The sequence below is a fragment of the Triticum dicoccoides genome, chromosome 3A (genome assembly GCF_002162155.2).
Source record: "Triticum dicoccoides isolate Atlit2015 ecotype Zavitan chromosome 3A, WEW_v2.0, whole genome shotgun sequence".
Classification (NCBI taxonomy): domain Eukaryota; kingdom Viridiplantae; phylum Streptophyta; class Magnoliopsida; order Poales; family Poaceae; genus Triticum; species Triticum dicoccoides.
In genome coordinates, this window is record NC_041384.1 from 179148456 (window position 1) to 179163012 (window position 14557).

General features: G+C 47.7%; 1 protein-coding gene across 1 annotated transcript; it reads left to right on the top strand.

Annotated features, from left to right (window-relative positions):
- The first annotated feature begins 7854 nt into the window (after positions 1–7854).
- LOC119271451 (expansin-A9-like) lies at positions 7855–8858 on the top strand. The gene is made up of 2 exons (XM_037553282.1): positions 7855–8001; positions 8101–8858. Exons 1-2 carry the CDS (start codon positions 7866–7868, stop codon positions 8730–8732), a joined length of 768 nt encoding a protein of 255 aa, XP_037409179.1. The 5' UTR covers positions 7855–7865; the 3' UTR covers positions 8733–8858.
- The last annotated feature ends 5699 nt before the right edge of the window (positions 8859–14557 follow it).

Below are 14557 nucleotides of genomic sequence, written 5' to 3' on the forward strand. Positions count from 1 at the left end.
TGGCAGAGGCAGAGGCGGAGTTCGCCGTTGCCCAAACCGAGATGGCGGAGCAGCAGGCCATCCAGGAGTCCATCCAGGATCAGGCCTATGTTGGTTTTCAAATATCTGCGTTAAGCATATCATACTAATGCAGTCGTGTCGTGCATTCTTTGCGACTTGACTGGCGATCTATGTAAGTGGACTGAAGAACGAGAAATTTGTACTGTTAAGTTGGACTGTTGGAGTACTGAAGGGGAGGATATAATTTGTCCATCTTGTTTTTTAAAGAGAAGGCCATCATAACTAGCTTTATTAAAAATTTAACTAGAGATTACATCCTCCAATAGTTTAAGAATAAGACAAGCCAGAGGCTCGTTAATTCAACTACTATTAATCTTATTACATAAACTATGACTAGCTAGCACATGAGTTGCTTGGTTCGACAAACGAATACAATGCTTAAAAATAACCTTCCCAATAAGCGATGAAATGTCCCCACACCCGGCGAAAATGGCAGCGGCAGCATCCCACCATCTGGTTTGGCCTGAACAGTTCTCAATAACCGTTGTCGAATCTGATTCTGCTTCTACTCTAGGAAAACCAAGAGAGTTTGCAAAATCGAGGCCGTTTCTCATTGCCAAAGCTTCGGAGGTGACCACATCTGATACATGTGCTAAGTATTTGCATTGGGCTGCTAAGAAGTTACCTTTTTCATCTCGAACGACTGTTGTTGTTGCTCCAACACCTTCATCTACATGGAATGAGGGATCCACATTCAACTTCACAAACCTTGGATTGGGTTTCAACCATCTTTTTTCATGCGCATCTCGACTCTTTTGATTTGCTTGATGGAAGTTGTTTGCAATAGCCAGAACCGCCATGGGCCACTGCGGTGGTGATCCATTGTGCGTGAATTCACTACGAATGCACCATAGGTACCAGCCCCCTACAGCAAGAATTTGTTTGACATCTAGGCTTGGCTTTAACGAATTTGTCTATCTTGTTAGATTGTATTCTACTCGAATTAATACATCCCTAATAACATCATCCTAACGGACCAGCCCATATAAGCATAATTCAAGTTCATTTTTTCAGAAACCCCCTCCTGTTTTGGGAAGTTTCCCGACTGGTTTTTTTATGTGTTGTTGGTCTTTCGGTTTCACTCGGTTTTTGTCCGGGTTTTTTTTTTTTAATCTTCTCTTTATTTTTCCTTTTTAATTCTTTGTCAAATGCGTGAACTTTTTTCAAATTTGAATACTTTTTGAAAATTTGTGAACCTTTTTCAAATTTCATGAACTTGTTTCCAAATTCTGTTTTTTTAAAAAAAATCATGAACTTTTTCCCATTTTGTGAACTTTTCCAAGTCTTGGACTTTTATCATGAACTTTTTTTCAATTTTGAGATTTTTTTTCTAAATCTCATGATTTTTTTTCAAATTTATGTTTTTTATCAATAATTGTTTTTGGACTTTTTGTTAACTTTCTTGAATATATGGGTTTTTTGAATTCGTGAACTTTTTTGTATGCTCATGAACTTTTTGAAAAAAATATTGCAAACTTTTTCAAATTTCTAAAAAAATTTGGAATGATCAATGGCCGAGTCAATGGTCAATGGGTCAAGTCAAGTCAACATATCAAAACAAGTCTCTGCAAAAAAATTGTAGAGCAACCAGAGTGAGTGACCATATGGCGTTTATGGGCTGGCACAAGGTGCTGCAGTGGGCGCCAGTTGGCTTCCGCGGCGCCAAAGGCGCTGAATAAGAGGCCTGAGAGGTCAAAATAGCACCCATCATCTTCCACTAATTTCATCTCTCTCGGCAATGAGTAGCATTGGTCTTCATCGGGTTTGTCAGATGTGATGGAACCCAGTACTCCAGTAGAGCTTTTCTAGCAGTCTTTAGAGATTGTGGGAGTTGGCTCTTGAACAAAGAAGGTGCTCCACCTCATCCACTTGGCAAACACCTAGGATTTGATGCATATATGACAACATAACCTCCCTAACAGACATAGTATCAGATGTGTGTGAACCATGCCCCTATCCAGATCTAGACCTGGATCTCCTATTTTATCTAGTATCTTCATGCATATATTAAGTATCCTTCACAATAGCGGTTTCCATGCCACTTTGTTTGATAGGATCTTCGGGTTTGTCCACACCTTCCTCTTCATCTTGATCTGTGGGCAGCTCTACTTCTATTGTGAATTTATAGAATTTGCCTGTAATGCCAAATGTTCTTTCCTCAGGGATCTTGCTAATATCTTTGTAGGAGATTTTGACCCTAATTGTCTCATGGAAGGTTTGAAAACAATGTTGCCAATCAACCTCTAAAAGAATACCACAACAGATGTTACTTGATCAAGGATAGACCATTCACACTATTTGGGATTCATCTTCTTTATCTAATCCGGACCTCCTGCTAGGTAGGAACAGATTAAATCTCACCATCCCATACTTCTACATTGACTATTATCTTTACTTGCCCAAAGCAAAGATAAACAACCACCTATTCAACAAGATTTTCAGGTTGGAACTTTACCAAATAAGTCCAGTCATCTAAAGCATTGACTTGTAATAGGCCAATTGGTCTTATAAATGTTAGCAAACTCCCTGGCCAAATCCTATTTACTAATTTCATCTGACTCAAGGAACAATATTCCTACATTCTTCGGGATTCCAACATGACGGGAGTTTACACCAGGCATGTCCAAATGATAGAATCCTAGCCCTGGAACAACACTACCAAAATACCTTGCCGCTAGGTATGGTCTTTTCATAACTAGACAATTCTCAACTTGATGGGTAACCATTTTGCAGATGAAGAAGCATTTCACACCGGGACACTTGTCTTAGTGGTGGTCTGGTTCTCCACAGCTAAAGTAGATCACATAAGCCATCAGGCCCTACACATTTCTTACTAATAGGTGCCCCTTTGGGTTCTTGCTTCTTTTTTTGTTGTTGCCTATTGCATTAATCCTTTTGGTTTCCTTGGATAGATACATCATCTCCTGATCCCTAAGTATTATTTCCCACCCACAACCTTGGGAACCACAACCCTTATTCTGACCACGGGCTGGTTGACCCATAGGGGGGCCGTTGAACCAGGGTGGAGGTATACCTTCCCACTACAGGCGTGTCTGGGAAAAAGGACCCTGGAACTGACCAGCAAATGACATTGTGTGGCTGAACAAGGAAACTGAAACCATACGCAAAGGGGGCGGAGCTTGATGCATGGGGGGCCTGAGCATTGCCATTGTTGGTGTTGCGAGTGTCCATCGCCATCTCTATGGTTAATTGTGTTCCCCCTCTTCCCTCTACCTCTGCCTGAATATGCCATCGCTTCAAGTTCGTCCTCTGCACCTTGCTCCGAGGCGACGTTAGGGCGTGGGTAGGAGGGGTTTGGTGGGAGAAGCGAGGATGGGGGGCTGCCACTGCTCAACCCTAGCTTTATCAAAGTTGCTCCCAGCAAACGAGATCCAAAGATTATTGTGAAACTCGTTGACAACATCATCAACTTGGAACATGACGCCTCTTTTGTTTCAAACCGTGACTCCAGAAACAAAATCCACTGGAATCATCAAGGATCAGCGGCAGCAAGGGCACTAGTTCAAACGCAACATCCATTGCAGAAGATGCGGCCTAGACCCCGAGTTTCACGCAACACATAGTCTGAGGAGAAGCGGATCCATCAGCCCTTGCCATGGAGGTGTCGTTGCGCCCATAGTTGATGAGTGCATCAATTGACTCGGTTCCTCACCAATGAGTATATGGCTTGTCCTCAACATTTTTGTTTTCCCACAAGAAGAGGCAAAGGAAGAAGAGAAGTTCCAGACTTGCTTTTTCGAAGTTGCATTCGTTTATCTGCTTGTGATTCTACAACTAAGCATGTGATTGTACCTTCTTGGCTATTCCGATATGTCATGGACCTACATAATCCATTAGGTGGCTGCTTTTGGTTTTGTAACTTGCTTAATAATTAATAAGAATGACTGTGTGCATCGTCAGTGGTTTAACTTTTTTCCAAAAAAGAAATGATAGGAAAAAAATGAAAAAACAAGTTGGTGCGGATGACCCACTATATTTAGTTGGCGTATGTTTGCTCGGGGTGATGGAAATTGTGAACGTATTTCATGGCAAGTTTAGTTGTAGGGTGTGGCAATTTCTTTGGATAAGCATGACAATTCCATGGTAGAGAAGACAACTTTTTATTAAAAAAAATGCCATCGTTTGATCTCGATCGAACGGCTACGAGTGTGTTTGCTGGGAGATCCTTCCCAGCGGACGTTCTCCACTTATCATTACCGTATATATATTAGGTGATGGGGTCGCTAGGGGACATGGCGGTGCCCATGGTGCCCCCACCACTCCCGTTGGACCCTAGTTAGATGTTGTTGTCTATGGGTGACTGGGGCAGATGCGTTGGCACCTAATTCCGATGCTTTCTTTGCGAAAGAGCTTTAAGATTTGCTCACCAAATTGGAGGCAGCTAGCCCTAGACTAGGCAAGGTGATTGGTTGCCTCTTGACAGGGAAGGCTGCTAGGGGGCAAATCAACAAGGTGGAGAAGTGTCTCAGGAGCAAAGTGAACAAGGGTGCGTTATACGGAAGGCGTCGGCGACTACTTAATGGATGTTTCTCTGTCTCTTGGACTGTCCTCGCGGTTTGGCTTGTCTTCATGTGTTTGGTGGTATTCCTTGTGTGTGGTCGAGGTGTTCTTGCTGAGTACGGGAGTTTGTGGTTGCTGCGTGTTCGAAATGGTTATCGGGTTGACCGTGTAGTCATGGAGTTTCATGCTTTGTGAATAGTCCGCATGTGGCATGTTTATATTGGTTTTCGCCCGGTTTTTTGTTAGTTAACTAGATAATTCTCTTCTTCTTAATTAATCAATCTGGCAAATCTTTTGTTTTTGTTTCATAAAAAAATCACCTCGGTGATCTCGATTGAAGATGATGATGATTCTATCTGTAAACATAGATCACATAATGACGCTGGCTATCATCTTTCTGTGTTCGCTCCAATCATATCACTGCATAGATGATTTCCGCAGCGGATGGCAGTTGAATTAAACGGTTCAAGTCAGAATGTTCAGGGATCATACAAGAATCCGTATCTTCATCAAATGATTGAGGTAAACGTCTTCCAGCCCGTTTGCTGGTCGCTTGGGAGGTTACGGGAAAAAAACTCCGAAGAAATTAATGAGTGAATGGGCGGAACTTTTCGTTTGCACTTGCGTCGTGTCTGAGCTGCTCGATTAATTGTTAAGCGAACATAAGAGCATTGCTCATCGTAAGTTCAGACACGACGCGGCAGACTTAGCGTCCTCATTGCTTGCCGAGAATAGCAGAGAGATCTTTCTGTATATGAAACGCTATCCATTTTTGCAATGGTTGTAGAAGAAATTCTGCGAACACTGAATTTATTCCTGCGAAGAGCTCTCCTTTCTCAAGAGTAATCTGGTGTCCCCAGCAGGCGTGCTTTTTTCCTCCATTATTTTCACTCAGGTACTTGATGTAAGAGCAACTCCAACAGGGCGACCCAAACGGACGCGCGCTTTGTTTGCTTTTTATCCGTTTGGATCGGCCAGGCGGACGCCGGCGTCCGCATTTTAAAATGGGTCGGCTTGACCGCCTAACGAGGTGGCCGACCCAAATGTGATGGCGTGGAAAAAAACAAATTGCACGAAATAAACATAATTAAACATAAAAGTGGCCGGTCAAACGCCGGCCAAAGTCCACCTACATCTAATAAACATTAAATAAAAACATTAAAAAAGTTTGCGCCCGACTGCTGCCGCCCCGCACGCTGCCCTAGACGTCGTCGGCCTTGCCCTTGCCCTTGCCCTCGACGTCGCCGTCGTTGGTGAGGTCGATGAAGATCGGAGCAGGGCCAGCCCACTCGAATGCCGCCTGGTACGCTGCCAGGGCAGCCTCCTCCGGCGTCTGCTGGGGCGGCGGCATTGCGGCAAGCCGCGCGCGCTCCTCCTTCTCCTTCTCGAGCCGGAGCGCCTCCGCGTCGCGTTGGAGCATGGCCTCGTAGCGCATCTGCTCCTCGCCGTCGCCCTGCTTCTGGCGGAGCCAGTGCTCCTTCCATCGCTCGAGGTGGGCCGCCTCTTCCTCCGGCGTCGCGGTGAAGTAGACGGGAGGCGCGCTCACCCACTCGCGGTACTGGCCCGTCCACGAGTAGGCCTCCTCCGGCCAAGTGGGTGGAGGTGGGGAGCGCTTACGCGACGGCTCCGGTTCCGGCTCTGGCTCCGGCTTGGGCTGTACGGGCGGCGACGGTGGAGGCGGAGGCACGAAGAGCGGGGTGTGGACGGAGTCCCCCGCCGCCGACAGGGCAAGGGCTTGCTCCAGCCCATCCCAGTGCGCGTCCTCCTCGATGCGGCTAGCCTCCAGCGCGTGCTGCAGGGCCTCCTCGAGGGCGGCTTGGTACTCCGCCTCCGCCTCCATGTCCTCCGGCTCTACCCGCGGGGGCGGCGGTGGGAACGGCGGCGGGACGGCGTCGATACCCGAGCGTCGTTGCTCCTCGTGTTCGAGAGCGAACCAAGCCTCCCAGTTAGGAGAGTCGGCGACGTACTCGGGCAGCCCACGCTGCTCCGGTGTGAGCAGCGCGGCGCCGGCGCACCTCGTCGTCCTGCGCCCGCTGGGTCCGCAGAACCGCCGGCATCGGGATCCGGTTTGGATCCAAATGCCAATGGTGCGGCAGCGTCACGTCGGGGTAGGGGAGGGGCTGCCTGTACTCCCAGTGCCACCGCGCTTGGTGCACTGGGATGTGCAGGCACCGGCGATGGAGGGGGAGGGGGGAGCACGGGATGACGAGGCGCCGGGGGTGCCCTTCCCCTTGCCATTGCTTTTGCCGAAGAGGCCCATGGCGCGCGCTAGGGTTTGCGGTCGCCGGCGAGGAAGCAAAGGAAGTGGTGGTGGGAGGGGGGGCAGATGTGGACGAGAGAAGTGGATGAGGCCGACCCCGCCGTACGCGTGGTTAAAAAAGGACATGCGCATTGGCTGACGCGTGGGCCCGCTGTCGGTGGTCGTCATAAATAAGACGACAGGTGACGGTTGGGTGGCCGCCAGGTGAGGACGCGGCGGACGGCGAGGAGACGCGCGGCGCGTCTGCTTCGCGTCCGCGCCGACACATTCCAGGCGCAATTTTGGGTCAGAAATGGGTCGGCGCGGACGCCGGGCGGACACGATTTGAATTTGGGTCGGCGCGTTGGGCCGCCACTTTTGTCCGCGCCGACACAAACGAACGCGAACGGATGAAATGGGTCGCCCCATTGGAGTTGCTCTAACTCCGGATTGGAGTTGCTCTAACTCCCGAATCTGCAAGGACCAATCGGCTACATAAAAATGACAGGCGTCACGGACTGGCCAAATTTTACGAGATATGGAGAATTACGGGCGCTCTCGTGATCACAAACTCATCACAAGAACTGAAACTCGCTTCTAAGGAACAACTACAAGAACACAGTTGGGCACACTCGATTAATAATGCCTCATCCCAGATATTCACCATCCTCTATGCTAGTATATTATCGGAAATCATGTTGGATTATTAGTCACCAGCTGCTAGGTGCATAATACGTCTGCGTGATCTGTCATGCCATGCATGACCCACGATTAATCCAGTAAACAAATGAGGCCACATGCACTCTACGTACATATGCATGATCAGTGATCCTCGTCAACCATGCATGATCTGTGATCTTCGTCAACCATCGTCCGTTGGCGGGAGGGGACGGAAAGAGTTGAAGTTTAATATCAGAGAAGCAGAGTTGGTCCTGGCGAGCATGGAGCCGTCGCCTATATAAGCACCATGGAACACACTGTAGGCTTCGGTATGCAAACAGAGTTGAAGTTTAATATCAGAGAAGCAGAGTTGGTCCTGGCGAACATGGAGAATCATCTCGCGATCCTGGCGTTGTTTCTGGGCGTGTGCATGTCACAGCTCGGGGGTTCAGCGGCTCAGCAGTACTGGACGCCGGCCAACGCGACGTTCTATGGCGGCGGCGACGCGTCCGGCACAATGGGTACGTAACCGTTTCCTCATTCTCCAGTTTTGCTGCAACCTAGGCCGAGGATTTGCGTCGGGGAACGATTTCTTAGATATCTGCTTCTTGCATATGCAGGTGGATCCTGCGGTTACGGCAACCTGTACGACGCCGGGTATGGGACCAGCTCGACGGCGCTGAGCACGACGCTGTACGGCGACGGCAGGTCGTGCGGCGCTTGCTACGTCATCACCTGCGACGCCTACCACACGCAGTCGTGCAAGCCGGGGACGTCCATCACCGTCACGGCCACCAACTTCTGCCCGCCCAACTGGTCGCAGCCAAGCGACGACGGCGGCTGGTGCAACCCGCCGCGGCAGCACTTCGACATGTCCCAGCCCGCCTGGGAGACCATCGCCGTCTACCAGGCCGGCTTCGTGCCCATCAAGTACGCCAGGACGGCGTGCCCGCGGAGGAACGGCGGCATCCGCTTCTCCATCACCGGCCATGACTACTTCGATCTGGTCCTCATCAGCAACGTCGGCGGAAGCGGCGCCGTGTCGGCGGCGTGGGTGAAGGGCTCCAACACGGACTGGCTGCCCATGAGCCGCAACTGGGGCTCTAACTGGCAGAGCAACGGCTACCTCACCGGCCAGAGCCTGTCGTTCCAGGTGCAGACGGACGATGGCAGGTCCGTCACGGCGTACAACGTGGCGCCGGCATACTGGAAGTTCGGCGACACTTACACGTCTTCCGTTAACTTCTACTAGCCGAGCATATGCGCGCTAGCCTTTTACACTAGTCCAGACATCTGCCGTCGCTAGTGCACGTCCACATATTGTTCGTAGCTTGTAAGTTATTTTTTATGTGAATTTAATTTAAAATTTTACAAATTACACACACTGTCAATACATCTCTTATTCTTTCTCTTTTCTTCACATCAACCAAATTCTTATGTGGTATCTATATCACTTACAAATAGCTGATGTGGCCTTGAAAAACAGTAGGGCGATGTCTCATCCCACACAAACTTTCAACTACCGCCACACCACCTTAGGCACCTCCTCTGTCCTCAACATCCGCTCCCCTCGCTCATCCCTGCATGGATGCTAAGGCGAAACAGGTGGTGGAGGAAACAAATTTGAATCTGGCGAAGGATATGTACAGATGATAGGGGTCCTCCTGATCGAGGGTGCGACGAGATCGGGGTGGCATGGGCCAACCCCTACATCTCAATCCAACCAGTTGCGACTCGAAGAGATGCGCTGAAGGGAAGTGCAAATCCAGGAGGATCTGGAGGAGGAGAGGCGGGCGCACCGTGCGCGATTCACGCTGCAACCCGAGCTTGTTTGCTGCTACCCTCTCGCCCCATGGATGGAGATCACAACGAGGGAAGTGGATGTGATTGTGCAGCTGTAGAAATGGGTCTGAATGGGTCGTGGAGCAGATCAGCATGTAGAACTCAGTGTTGACTTGCGTGGCTAGAAATGTAGGAAAGGACCGACATTGTAGCAGCAGTTCACGAGAGGTTCTGTAGGCATCAGGTGGCCGAGATATGGACATACTCCATTCTTTGAAGACTAAGTGCAATATTCAGGAACTGGGGTCTCTGCTCGTCCCGCCACCTTCACAAATCACGCAGATGACTGGGGCCGTGGGGTTGTTGGAGAAGCCGCTTGCATATTCGGGTGGTGGGAAGCCTACCTCACAAGCTGCCGTCGGTGAATGGTGTCTTTGACCACGGCACAACCAACATTGTGGTGGTTGATTCTAATGGTCAAATAAGCTATGATGGTGTCAACCTCAAAAATCTTGGTGCCTGCATTGCCAATCATGGTGTCTTTGTGGGGGCTTTGTCAGTCATGGTGTCGATGGAGCTGTGAGACATGGTGTCTTAGATACTTATGTTGATGTTGTGGTTGTTGGGGAACGTAGCAGAAATTCAAAAAATTTCCTACGTAACACCAAGATCTATCTATGGAGAGACCAGCAACGAGTAGAAAAGGGAGTGCATCTACATACCCTTGTAGATCGCTAAGCGGAAGCGTTCAAGTGAACGGGGTTGATGGAGTCGTACTCGTCGTGATTCAGATCACCGATGATCAAGTGCCGAACGGACGGCACCTCCGCGTTCAACACACGTACAGCCCGGTGACGTCTCCCACGCCTTGATCCAGCAAGGAGAGAGGGAGAGGTTGAGGAAGACTCCATCCAACAGCAGCACAACGGCGTGGTGGTGGTGGAGGAGCGTGGCAATCCCGCAGGGCTTCGCCAAGCACCATGGGAGAAGAGGAGGAGGGAGAGGGGCAGGGCTGCACCAACGAGATATCAAATCGCGTGTTATGGGCAGCCCCATGCCTCAATATATATAGGGGGAAAGGGGGCTGCGCCCCCTTTAGGGTTTTCCCACCCCCTAGGGGCGGCGGCCAGCCCTAGATGGGTTTTGGGGTGCGGCCAAGGAGGGGGGGAGGAGTCCATCCTCCCCAAGGCACCTCGGAGGTGCCTTCCCCCTTGAGGACTCTTCCCTCTAGGGTTCCCTAGGCGCATGGGCCTCTTGGGGCTGGTCCCCTTGGCCCATGTAGGCCAAGGCGCACCCCCTACAGCCCATGTGGCCCCCCGGGGCAGGTGGCCCCACCCGGTGGGCCCCCGGGACCCTTCCGGTGGTCCCGGTACAATACCGATGACCCCGAAACTTGTCCCGATGGCCGAAACAGGACTTCCTATATATAAATCTTTACCTCCGGACCATTCCGAAACTCCTCGTGACGTCCGGGATCTCATCCGGGACTCCGAACAACATTCGGTAACCACATACAAGCTTCCTTTATAACCCTAGCGTCATCGAACCTTAAGTGTGTAGACCCTACGGGTTCGGGAGACATGCAGACATGACCGAGACGTTCTCCGGTCAATAACCAACAGCGGGATCTGGATACCCACGTTGGCTCCCACATGTTCCACGATGATCTCATCGGATGAACCACGATGTCAAGGACTCAATCGATCCCGTATTCAATTCCCTTTGTCTAGCGGTATTTTACTTGCCCGAGATTCGATCGTCGGTATACCGATACCTTGTTCAATCTCGTTACCGGCAAGTCACTTTACTCGTTCCGTAACACATCATCCCGTGATCAACTCCTTGGTCACATTGCGCATATGATGATGTCCTACCGAGTGGGCCCAGAGATACCTCTCCGTTTACACGGAGTGACAAATCCCAGTCTCGATCCGCATAAAACAATAGATACTTTCGGAGATACCCGTAGTGCACCTTTATAGTCACCCAGTTACGTTGTGACGTTTGATACACCCAAAGCACTCCTACGGTATCCAGGAGTTACACGATCTCATGGTCAAAGGAAGAGATACTTGACATTGGCAAAGCTCTAGCAAACGAACTACACGATCTTTGTGCTATGCTTAGGATTGGGTCTTGTCCATCACATCATTCTCCTAATGATGTGATCCTGTTATCAACGACATCCAATGTCCATAGTCAGGAAACCATGACTATCCGTTGATCACAACGAGCTAGTCAAATAGAGGCTCACTAGGGACATATTGTGGTCTATGTATTCACACGTGTATTACGATTTCCGGATAATACAGTTATAGCATGAATAAAAGATTATTATCATGAACAGAGAAATATAATAATAACACTTTTATTATTGCCTCTAGGGCATATTTCCAACATTCTCCCACTTGCACCAGAGTCAATAATCTAGTTCACATCGCCATGTGATTAACACTCACAGGTCACATCGCCATGTGACTAATACCCAAGAGTTTACTAGAGTCAGTAGTCTAGTTCACATCACTATGTGATTAACACTCAATGAGTTTTATGTTTGATCATGTTGCTTGTGAGAGAGGTTTTAGTCATCGGGTCTGAACCTTTCAGATCCGTGTGTGTTTTACAAATCTCTATGTCATCTCCTAGATGTAGCTACCACGCTCTATTTGGAGCTAATCCAAATAACTGTTCTACTTGGAGCTATTCTAAATTGTTGCTCCATTATATGTATCCGGTATCTCTACTCAGAGCTATCCGGATAGGTGTCAAGCTTGCATCGACGTAACCCTTTACGACGAACTCTTTTACCACCTCCATAATCGAGAAAATCCCTTAGTCCACTAGTTACTAAGGATAACTTTGACCGCTGTCCTATGATCCATTCATGGATCACTCTTGTACCCCTTGACTGACTCATGGCAAGGCACACTTCAGGTGCGGTACACAGCATAGCATACTGAAGAGCCTACGTCTTAAGCATAGGGGACGACCTTCGTCCTTTCTCTCTATTCTGCCGTGGTCGAGCTTTAAGTCTTAACTTCGTACCTTACAACTCAGGCAAGAACTCCTTCTTTGACTGGTCCATCTTGAACACCTTCAAGATCATGTCAAGGTATGTGCTCATTTGAAAGTACCATTAAGCGTTTTGATCTATCCTTATAGATCTTGATGCTCAATGTTCAAGTAGCTTAATCCAGGCTTTCCATTGAAAAACACTTTCAAAATAACCCTATATGCTTTCCAGAAATTCTACGTCATTTCTGATCAACAATATGTCAACAACATATACTCATCAGAAATTCTATAGTGCTCCCACTCACTTCTTTGGAAATACAAGTTTCTCATAAACTTTGTACAAACCCAAAAATTTTTATCATCATCAAAGCATACATTCCAACTCCGAGATGCTCACTCCAGTCCTTAGAAGGATTGCTGGAGCTTTGCATACTTATTAGCATCTTTCGGGATTGACAAAACCTTCCGGTTGTATCACATACAACCTTTCCTCATTAAAATCGTCGAGGAAACAATGTTTTGACATCCTATCTGCAAGATTTCATAAATAATGCAGTAATCGCTAATATAATTCCAACAGACTCTTAGCATCGCTACGAGTGAGAAAATCTCATCGTAGTCAACTCCTTGAACTTGTCGGAAAACATCTTAACGACAAGTCGAGCTTTCTTAATGGTGAAATTTACCATCATTGTCCGTCTTCCTTTTGAAATCCATCTGTACTCATTAGCCTTACGACCATCGAGCCGTTCTGCCAAAGTCTACACTTTGTTTTCATACATGGATCCTCTCTCGGATTTTATGGCCTCAAGCCATTTATCGGAATCCGGGCCCACCATCGCTTCTCCATAGCTCGTAGGTTCATTGTTGTCTAGCAACATGACCTTCAAGACAGGATTACGTACCACTCTGAAGTAGTATGCATCCTTGTCATCCTACGAGGTTTGGGAGTGACTTGATCCGAAGTTTCATGATCAATATCATAAGCTTCCACTTCAATTGGTGTAGGTGCCACAGGAACAACTCCCTGTGCCCTGTCACACACTAGTTGAAGAGACGGTTCAATAACCTCATCAAGTCTCCACCATCCTCCCACTCAATTCTTTCGAGAGAAACTTTTCCTCGAGAAAGGACCCGATTCTAGAAACAATTCATATTGCTTTCGGATCTGAATTAGGAGGTATACCCAACTGTTTTGGGTTTCCTATGAAGATGCATTTTATCCGCTTTGGGTTCGAGCTTATCAACCTGAAACTTTTTCATATAAGCGTCGCAGCCCCAAACTTTTAAGAAATGACAACTTAGGTTTCTCTAAACCATAATTCATACGGTGTCATCTCATCGGAATTACGTGGTGCCCTATTTAAAGTGAATGTGGTTGTCTCTAATTCCTAACCCATGAACGATAGTGGTAATTCGATAAGAGACATCATGGTACGCACCATATCCAATAGGGTGCAACTATGATGTTCGGACACACCATCACATTATGGTGTTCCAGGCGGTATTAATTGCGAAACAATTTCCACAATGTCTTAATTGTGTGCCAAAACTCATAACTCAGATATTCATCTCTATGATCATATCATAGACATTTTATCCTCTTGTCACAATGATCTGCTACTTCACTCTGAAATTACTTGAACCATTCAATAATTCAGACTTGTGTTTCATCAAGTAAATATTCTCAACATCTACTCGAATCATCTGTGAAGTAAGAACATAACGATATTCATTGCATGCCTCAGCACTCATTGGACTGCACACATCAAAATGTGTTACTTCCAACAAGTTGCTATCTTGTTCCATCTTATTGAAACCGAGGCTTTTCAGTCATCTTGCCTATGTGGTATGATTTGCATATCTCAAGTGATTCAAAATCAAGTGAGTCCGAACGGTCCATTTGCATGGAGCTTCTTCATGCATATATACCAATAGACATGGTTCGCATGTCTCAAACTTTTCAAAAATGAGTGAGTCCAAAGATCCATCAACATGGAGCTTCTTCATGCGTTTTATACCATTATGACTTACATGGCAGTGCCACAAGTAAGTGGTACTATCATTACTATCTTATATCTTTTGGCATGAAAATGTGTATCACTACGATCGAGATTCAATAAACCATTTATTTAGGTGCAAGACCATCGAAGGTATTATTCAAATAAATAGAGTAACCATTATTCTCCTTAAATGAATAACCGTATTGCGATAGACATAATCCAATCATGTCTATGCTCAACGCAAACACCAATCTCTGTGGTAGAGGGAGCGTGCGAT